The following is a 10324-nucleotide window of genomic DNA, read 5'->3' as shown; positions in this document are numbered from 1 at the left end:
ACCCCCCCCCAGCCACAACCAGCCCACAGAAGTTAAAGAAGCTGGTTTAGCCTATGGACCCTCAAAGAGTTCCAGCAGCACCCTCTTGTGACCAAAGACAGACGAGGCAGTTTTGTTACCAGCCATAAGAGACCCAGACGAGGCAGTTTTGTTACCAGCCATAAGAGACCTCGTATTCATTTCCTAAGGAATTTTGAGTTTCCTCACAGACTCGTGTTTGTGCAATGATAAAGTACAGAATTGGTTCTCCAGTAAACAAAAGCAAGAAAAGCTTCTGTTTTCTTTCTTTTGATCTGTAAATGTAAATTCTTCTAATATGAACAATTTCATTTCATAGAATCATAGAATACCAGATTAGAATGGACCTCAAGGATCATCTGGTCCAACCTTTCTTGGGAAAAGCACCGTGTAGACAAGATGGCCCAGCACCCTGACCTGCCAGTCTCTAGACCATAATATGTAATTTGATTGATCCATTCCTATTGTTCCTGGAAATAATACTCAATTCCTGACAAGTGAGAAGAATCAAAGAAGCTTCCTCCTCCTAACAGGCTTAAAAAGAAGGAAAAGAGAAAGCTGGTCTGAATCTAAAAAATGCACTAAATATTCCATACTAATTCTCAGTACTTTTGAAAAACATCTGTTAGAGATGCTGACATATGGTGAACTAATCATGGGAGTCCTTTGGCATTTCTGCTGGATCCTGTCACAACTTCTGCCACCATTAGAGAATTTAGTAGGGAACTGAAAAACTACCAAATTCCCTATCTTTCCTCAACTTTCGTAACTGAGACTTTTCCTATTGGGCTTTTGATTTGTTAAAGTCAAAGGGGAAATAAAGGTAGAGTAATCCTGTTTGAGCACTCCTGCTGAGAAAAGTGGCTGCAAATGAACTTCCCGTAGCACAGATGGTGGATGCCGCTTTCTCAGTGAAATTCAGACATCTCAGTGAGGTTCAGTACATGGTGATAAGCATACATGGCGGAAGAAATCTTTCACATAATTGAACAAAAGTGAAGTGATTAATTCTCACAAAGTGAATTAACAAATCAAGGAGGTCCCATGCTCGGTGATTCCGTTCCCTCCAAACAATTGCTGTTTCATTAGTCTATCGTATTTCATTTTTCTTGGTATTGCTTCTTAATTACCAGTTCCGTTCTCTGTATTGAAGTATTCAACATCTTAAAGAAGAAAGTAATTACCTTGACCGATAAAGATGAATTATAACCCAAACATCCTCTGGAGCATTTGTAACTTCCTTTACATACTGTTCTCCACAAATTTCTCTTAGTTCCCCATACTTTTGCATCCTCTGAAGACATTTCCGTTCTTGCAAGTGTTGCTGCCTAGTTAAAAAGTAATAATAAAAATAAGCATTTGGAACATGTAAAATGCATTTTAAAATAATATCTGGTGCTTTTCTCTCAATCACTTTAAAAGATGTGTTGAGTAACCCTTTAGCTCAAGGGCTTCTAATGTAATTTCAGAGCTAGAAAGGCTTCTATGCTAATCTTTAATCAATAAGATAACATTAAAATTAATTTCCTTACTTTTATGTTCCTCAATATCAGATTTGGGAATCTTGAGTAACGAACATGTTCCACAAGGGCTTATCATTTGAGACAAAGCAAGAAAAAATTAAAGCAGGCATTAATTGTTTTTCTGATTCTGAAAATTAGATTGGTTTGAGGAAAAACCACCAGTACTAGTATTTATGAGACAATTTTAAAATAATTCATGAATACTGGAATGTAAAAACAGTAGATGGCAGTCTTAATCTATAAAAATACTTGTAAGGTAGAAAAGGAAAATGCCTTACTGAGATTTGTTGAACTAAAAGCAGCTATTAATTTTACTAACTGAAAGCCACTGTAGAAGTGGCTTTCTAAAAAAAGATTAAATAATATATATGCAATGTTATTATACTCTAGCAGCTACGCATGATAATTTAGGTTCACAACCTCCACATAATTATGTGAATTATTATCTTCCTTTGAGAATACAGCACTAGATAAACAGTGTTAGCACTAGAATTATTTTAGTAATTTTAACAATGCAAGCGCAGTAAGTACAAATAGAATCCAGACAGTGTAAATGTTTTGATAATATTAGCATTTTTATTCTGTGTAAACTGCATGTCTCGGTTTTCTTAGTTACAGTACAAAGCTCTGCAGAACTCAGCAGAGTACTTGTAAAATTCCTGCAAAAATATACGTGTGAATGTCCAGTATAGCTAAAATTTCTAAGAAGTCTCCATACAAGCTGCCAAAGTTTTCTGAACCTGAATTCATAAAACATATTGACTCTGCATGGTATTGTAATTAAAATAATTGGTGTACTCCTATTAAATAGTTGAATACGGTTGTGCCACAGTTACGCTAAGAACGGTAAATGGTACATCACAGAATTACACAATTGCAGCATGGCTGAGGTTGGAAGGGACCTCGGGTGGTCATCTGATTCAACCCCCTTGCTCAAGCAGGGCCAGCCAGGAATGCATCCAGACAGCTTCTGAACCTCTCCAAGGATGGAGTCGCCACAACCCCCCTGGGCAGCCTGTGCCAGTGCTCGGTCTCCCTCACAGGCAAAAAGCATTTCCTGATGTTCAGAGGTTCCCATGTTTCAGTTTGTGCCCACTGCCTCTGGTCCTGTCACTGGGCACCACTGGAAACACCTTGGCTCTGTCTGCGTTACACCCTTCCTTCAGATATTTATAGACATTGATTAGATCTCCCTTGAGCCTTCCTTCTATGTAAGCTTCAGACAAATATTTTCATGAAGTAAGAAATAGAAAAGACATAAAAATTAATCTTGGATAAGATAACCACCATAGTTGTGTATTAGGGGTCCACAGCTGACTTGATAAACACCTTTCAAAACTACACAAGTTTATCAACTACCACCATCCCGGCATAAAAACTGCAGCATATGATATAGTGAAACTGTAATTCATAGTAAGTTTTACATTGCATTTTTATTTCAATAATGTATTTAGAAAGCATACCGTACCAGAAACGAGTGCTATCCAAAAGGCAGAGGTGCATTTCACTCATATACTCAGATTAATTATTTAATTATCATTTAAAAATAATAAACAGTTTGATTCCAGCACTGAAATACAGTTTTCTTCTTTAGTGACATGCCATCCCGATATAGGTGGCACACGCTTCATATGCACACACTCACTGTCTTAACCAAGTTGGGGCCATGTATGCTGGGACCCTGTTTTTCCTAATTTTCTTGTGCAGCATGGTAGAAAACCTGTGGCCAACTGTCCATTTCCTCCTGGCTTGAAATCCACAGAACCTGCTGTCCAGAACTGATAAGAGAAAATGCGACACAGAACTTCTCCTTTCTTTGAATATTTATCAGCATTGCTCTAACTCCTACAGACTGGCAGAAAGTATCTTCAGAGAGACAGAGTGAGAGGTAGAGTTTAATAAGGCAAACAGGGAATGAACCCTACTTGCGTGACAGATAAATGTCACGTATGTGTTGCAGCCGGCTTTCTTTACCTGTCTGCGGCAACAACTCCCGTTCGAGGTGAGACAGCACGAGAGCCACACATCCCCCGCCCCCGGGCCACTGAGACACAGACCCCAATATGAGGATATCACAAATGGCGTTTATTAACTCTCTTTCACTGCTTTTATATGCAAACTACTTCCTTCCCGCCTTTGCAGTTACATCATAAGCTCTATCACGGGGCGGTCAGTCCCTATCCTTTCCGTACATCGCGAGATCTTCCGGTCGCCAAGCCCTACACGTATGCAACACTTCAAACATGCAACGCCTCTAAACACACAGTAGCCCAATCTGTCTTCAGCTGAACTGAGGTTGTGTAACAGTGGTTCCCACTGTGGCCCCTTCTGTTCTTTTTCTTTTAAATACTCAGATTTGAGACTAAATCAAGTATTTTAAAAGGGGAATAATTTTGTTCTAAGAAAACATCAAAGTAAAATATAGTGTAAACTGCCTCTCTTTGCCACTGACAATCAGGAAGATGTAGGACAGTAATGTGAGTGCCAGCTACCTGCTGGCAAAGGAGTGGAAAGTGAAAGGTGGCAGTTGTGTCAGTCAGCAGACGTTGCTGTTCAAAAGATTCAGAGTTTATGTTTCAGGAGCGTGCACATGGACAGTTGTGACATGTGCACTGTTAACCTGGATAGAAATATCTTACTATACCTGTATGTTTCAATAGCTTTCCTATCAATCAGCCTCGTCAAAGTCATTTTCAGCTTCCTTTAATTGTGCAAGATTCATTCATTCATATGGTTCCCCTAGAAACAACAACAAAAAATAATTAGCCATCTTTTGTTCTCCAAAGTGTCTTCGAACATTTTAAATGTATGAAAAGTATTACACAGACATGGAACTAATGAAAGAAAATGATGTACTAATTTCAGAAATTAGTCAACTTTTGTATAGCTCTGGGTAAGAGAGAAAAAAAATTATTTAAATATAAGTATACAGAAAAATACATAAACACAGGAGTGGATTACTACCAATTTTTCAGAATGTGAATCCTGCTTTTACTGACTGATTCCTTTATGAAATCATGAAAACGAGTTATCTGTACAGGTTATATGCCATAATGATTGTCGCTAAGCGTGTTATATGTTTAATTCAGAATCCTTTTTAAAATAACCAAGTGAAAATAATTAAAATAAAAGTATAATTATTGTACAATGTTTAAGTTACAAAAAGCATTATTGAAAATACTTCAGCTTTTCAAATTTTGTTATACTAACATGTATTTTTCATTTTACTTGCCTTGTGCTTCTTTCTGCAAGTGTAAAACCATTTCTTCAATTTTGTCTTTTGGTGGAAGAATTCTAAAATCTCTCAGTATATCATTCCATTCAGCGTCTTCATTTGGATCCTGTTTTCATATTATGAAACAGAACTAAATCAACAAACTAGTCGTGTGTGGCCTTTTTTAAACCAAAACCAGCCCTTTTTCATTTTGGCATCTGTTAAGGATGTAACAAAAGGAAAGCATTACTTAGAGGCTATACCTTCATGGACCATTCTCTAGCAGGAATTTTCATTTTTCGTTTTTCACTTCTGAACAGAAAACTGCAAGAAAATATGAGAGAAAGAAAACTCAAAATGTAAGCATGGATAAAATAATCAGTCTCCAAAATACCAGCCAAAAATTGTCTAAAATGTATATGGACACCTACTTCAGAAACCCAAACCTATAACCGCTGACTTAAACACACTTAAAGAAACACACGGGCAAGATTTTTGTATCAGTATTTTTCTGTTACTACTAAGTATAAGGTGTTGACACTGTGAATAAAGATGTAGAAGCATGCCTAGAATCAGAAGAAAAAACCCTTTTTATTTTAAATGAATGATTAATATGTCAACATGAGCTACTTCATACATCATGTTTATAATGCAGGACTTCTGCAGGTGTTAAGTCTATATTTGTGGTAATTTTAATTAAATGGTTAAGATAAAGGAACTGCACGCTATTTATAAGGCTGCATTTCTACTGAAATTATCACATTAGAATCTGTTTACTGTAACTGGACTGGTACTGGCATGGTAGAACAGCAGCACATTAGGAGGCCTCTCGTATGGATTAGAAGTACTAAAGAAGCAGTTTTAAGCCAGGTTGTTAATCAAAAAGTGTGGTATTTTTGGCTCTAAAATAATGACTTGGTTGAAAACCTTCATAAAGAAATCTCTGTATAGATATTTATATATCAGAAGTGTTCAATGGTATTAATAATTCCATAATAATGCAACATCAAGTGAACAAAAAGTACATTACAAAAATTCTACCTGAGGAAACACCCAGGACTGCCATTGGATTACTGCCATGCCCATGTGTACTACATTTGCCTTTTCAGCCAACAGCTGACTCATCTTTATTCAACAAATCTCTTGTACAGAATTTAGCAAGAGTGTAATGAAACAAATTCTAATTCAAAGTTACACATGCCTGAACGAATTTCACAGAGGTAAAGGAAATGCTTTGCATTTATTCCCAAAAAATACTTGGGAAAGCCACAAAGAGAGTAAATGGAATCACGCTATTGCTCACAAGAAAGTACAGTGGGTTTGCAAGAAGGCTCTTACCTCTGCCAGTTTCTTCTGGCATGAGTGAGGAAGCAAGACTTTGCAGGGTTTGGAGTGGAAAGGAAGCAGCAATAGTTATGGCAGTTCCTACGACAGTCCTAACGCGTGGGCTTAGCAAACTGCAGGCAAGGATGTGGCTACCAATATTCGCTACTAGTGGAGCACTCTGGCTTTGCAAACATCTAGTGCCTTATTCCTAAGGTAAAGCAGAGATTTCATACCTGAATACTTTAACTGATTTCTTCTGCAAAGCTCCAATATCCAGATTTTGGACTAGAAATGACAACTCCATTGTAAATAGTTAGTTATAATATTTGGAAAATTATTTTCTGTTGCACTCTACCTCTGAGGACATGGTTATTTCATCACCAAGTCCTTCAGATATACTGGCAAACTTTCTTTAATTTTATCCACATATGAAAATGTAGATAAAGAATTAAGAATAAGTGATGTTTTCTCCTTTTTTGATGAAAAAGTAATTGGTATAATCCATTGGAAAAAATAAAAGAGAAATGTCATATATAATCTAATGAATTAGATGGTCACTAATGGGTCTGGAATAGGAAAAACCCAAATGAAGATTTTGCCGTAGTGTAATTCTCCAGCGTTTACATGCATAAAAAATTCTCACAGTCAGTCTTACTGCACGTTTTTAACCCTTCACCAAAGAAGAATTTTGACTTTGGTACAGTCAGGGTATCAAAAAAAACAATCCACAGAACTAAGAGGGCAACTCCTCCAAGGGAACCACTGAAGAAACATGAGTGATGCGCATGTCTTTTGGCCTCCACACAAGTGCTTTAGCGTATGATTTCCTGACTTAAGTCAGGATCAGTTTTCCCGACTTCACAGAATGCAAATCCTTCTCCATAGCAGAAGGATTACAAGAATCATGAGGCATTAAAAAACATAATAAAAATAATCATCATAACTGAACAAATAATTTCAAAATCACACCACAAAAAGGACTACTGAAACAGAATTGGAATGTAGGTAACTTAGAAGATAGGCTCTGGCCAGTTTTTGCCAGGAAAGATTTTGACATTTTGTGGTTTTCTGTAAATTTAGGTCCTACATAATGTCTTTCCATGGTGTATTTTATACTGTTTCTTTTTAGTGTTTGTAACATTCAATAGGTTTGTGTAACCAGTTGTATGCTGGACATCTTGTAGGTGCTGTTACACTACAAAATATAAAAGCAAAAAAAAAAAAAAAATTGGATCAAGAATCCTAGGTCACAGTAAGGAAAGGATAAAAGAACCAGGTCTCTCTCTCTGATAAATCTGAACTCCAGTCTCAGGGAAGACATCTGAAGCTAGCAAACCTTTAACAATTTTCTAAGAAATTGTGTTAAATACTGTTTAAAAAGTTGGTGTTAAGTGATTTGTTAAAGGTTGCAGTAATATGCACAGATGAAATAAATGAAAATGAAGATATCTGATGGCAAGAGTGCAAAGGAGCCAAAAAACGGCAAAAGTGACCCAATATAAAGTGGTTTTGGAGTATGAAGCTAGTATTGCTCTACTAGCAGGCCACAATCCCAGGTGAAAAAACCTCTCATGACCCTTCTCAGTGCTGCCAATGAAAATGTTAATTACCACCAGCTTTGCCAGGGGTAATACATAGGTCAAGTCTGGGAACCCACAGGCTGCATAACTTCAAACTTTAAGTGTAACTAACACTTCTGGTAAATTTAATTTGAAGTTCTGGGGTTTTTGGGTGAATGGCAGGAAACAAATTCTCAATTTTGTTTTTAAAATATGCTACACCTATGATCATCCAGCTATCAAAGTGTTGTATTTCATTATTCTTACAGGACAGTAATGATGGTTAATTCTTAACCATTAGAAACTTGTTTCCTGAGGTATTCACACAAGAAAGCCCACATAAACTGCTCTCCCATCTCCCATTTCCCAGGACCCCCACAGGGGCTGGAAAGGCTGCACAGGCCTGGGGCAGCAACACCTGCACTCTCTGCCCTGCTGGGCCCTGCAGCAATTTTGGCTGCACCGAGGGAGCCCTCCCCAGTGGCTGGCATTGCTGCCCTCCCCACCACCTTGTCCTTGGTTGCCTCAGGCAGCACAACAGCTCTTGCAGCACCCAGCACCTCTCTCGGCCCCAGTCACTGCCCACCCACCGCCTCCCCCATTTCCTTGGCGTCCGCGCCCCAACTCCCTCATCACCCTGGGTCTCAGCTGCTGGCCCAGCAGGACAGCTCGGGGCTGGGGTGACCGTCTGCACCCACCTGCATGGCTCTCCCCAGGTCCCTGCCTCACCTCACGGGGGCCACTAGTCTGACCCGATGGTGGCAGGGTGGCCGCGGCTGTTGGGCCAGGGCCACCCCTCCTGCACCGTTTCTAATGGTGGCAGCGTGAGGCGGGCAGGCGGTGAGGTGGTGGCGGGTCCCAGCCATTTGCCCCATCGGTCGTTAGTTACCACTGACAAAACTGATCCTGTTTAAAAACATTTCAGAAGGAAAAAAAAAGCCAAAACAGAAAAGAAACAAAAATAAACAAAATCCAAACCAACAGAACATCAAACATGGGGCGCTTTCAGTCTGGGCCACTTCAGGCCGTGGTGTGGCTGAAGGAGGCAGCCCTGCTTCCCTGCCCTGTCCTTCAGCCATGGCCTGCTCATCCCACTGCCTACTTGAGTGGAAGCTGTCGCACATGTGGTGTAAGGCAGTCGTGGGAAAAACATAAACAAATAATCCAATTTACTACAACACAATACAATATAATATAATGAGCGTTTTGTGGCAGAAGGTCACGCATTAGTTCTGGCCAGGGGTCATCTATAACTGGATCTTCAGTTCACAGATAATTGCACCAGTTCAGCTGGAGACACAGCAAACTGTAGAGTAAAAACAAGTGGGTAAGAAGAGGAAAAGGACTTCTTAGGCTGGTTTCCACCTCTGAGGCCACCTGTTTTCTCAGCTATCTTCTGAAGTTCAGCTGCTCATCCAAGCTTGCAGAAGCAGGAGTAGTAACGCTGAGGTCAGTTCAAACCATTACCAGCCTATACAATGTTAAAAACAATAATCTGCTTCTATACTGCATGATTAGTTACTTTCAACATAATTACAACCTCAATATCATATTTTACCACAACCCTGGTGTGAAAACAAACTCAGAAAGAATCTAGGAAAATTGCGAGGCTAACATTTTTTGTTCTTTTGAGTAGAGTTTCTTTAAGTCTACATGAAATCCAGTTGAGTTTTCAAGTGAATCCTAATTCTGGAAGAATGTAAATAATGCAATTAAGTCTTCTTCTGAATGAGAACCATATTGCATCTGTGTTCTTAATAGCTAAAAAAAAAAGAGATGCCATCGTATTTCAGTTGAATTAAAGTCAAGATATTTCTTCAAAACATGCAACTTGTTCAATTTGCTTCTGTTAAGGGAATAGAGATTCTCTTTCTTTTTTTTCCCAGCCAATGAAACACTATTAATCTTAAGGCTTATTGAGGACTGCCGACTCCTTTATCATCAATATAGCTCTGTAGATCACCAGCACAGCACTTATCTTGACCCTGTAGACTGCCAGAAGTCCACAGGCTACGGTGAAGGAAGTGCAGGGGTAGAGAACATCATCTTGAAAAGCAAACCACACCTTTTGTTTGGCCTGCCTAGATAAGCCCTGATTTTAAAGACTGCACAATCCACTTACTTACAATATATTCTGAAAAAATGCAATAGTCTACACTGCAAACATTCTCATTAAAACTACTCTCTGAGTGCCTTTATTTGTAAGGGAAAATAAATGTGTACATAACAGTGTTGTTAGAAACAATGTCTGTTGCATGCACACACTGACTTTTTGACAGTCGCATTACACACATTGCAAACATCGTAACACTAGGAAACAAATAGTTTTAGTATGCTAAGGGAAAACAAATGTACATAACTGTTGTTAGAGGCAATGACTGTTGCATGCACACACTGACTTTTTTACGGTTGTGTTATACACGACAAATGTACATAACTGTTGTTAGAGGCAATGACGCATGCACACACTGACTTTTTTACGGTTGCGTTACACACACTGTAAACATCACAACACTAGGAAACAAATCATTTTAATATGCTTTTAATATAATCAACAAAATAAAGAAACATTTGAATCCTTAATGGAATCTAATTTAAGAACATTTACATTCTAGTGATTTTTAATTGTACATTAGTAACGAATAATTTTTGTAAGGAAAACAGTATGTCCATGACTCAGCATT

The 10324-nt window shown here is 38.6% G+C and overlaps 1 protein-coding gene across 1 annotated transcript in view; it reads right to left on the bottom strand.

The window, feature by feature from the left end:
• The window catches only part of PDCL2 (phosducin like 2), a 10469-nt gene extending 1954 nt beyond the window's left edge, over positions 1 to 8515 (bottom strand). The window contains 6 exon segments of the mRNA XM_035897733.1: positions 1203 to 1346; positions 4186 to 4214; positions 4216 to 4280; positions 4774 to 4882; positions 5019 to 5061; positions 8370 to 8515. Of these exon segments, the coding sequence (XP_035753626.1) occupies positions 1203 to 1346; positions 4186 to 4214; positions 4216 to 4280; positions 4774 to 4882; positions 5019 to 5061; positions 8370 to 8515 (536 nt within the window).
• Positions 8516 to 10324: the final 1809 nt, after the last annotated feature.

Source organism: Egretta garzetta, unplaced genomic scaffold (assembly GCF_000687185.1).
Source record: "Egretta garzetta isolate BGI_Z169 unplaced genomic scaffold, ASM68718v1 scaffold46, whole genome shotgun sequence".
NCBI classification, from domain to species: Eukaryota; Metazoa; Chordata; class Aves; order Pelecaniformes; family Ardeidae; genus Egretta; species Egretta garzetta.
This window is presented reverse-complemented; position numbering and strand designations above follow the sequence as displayed.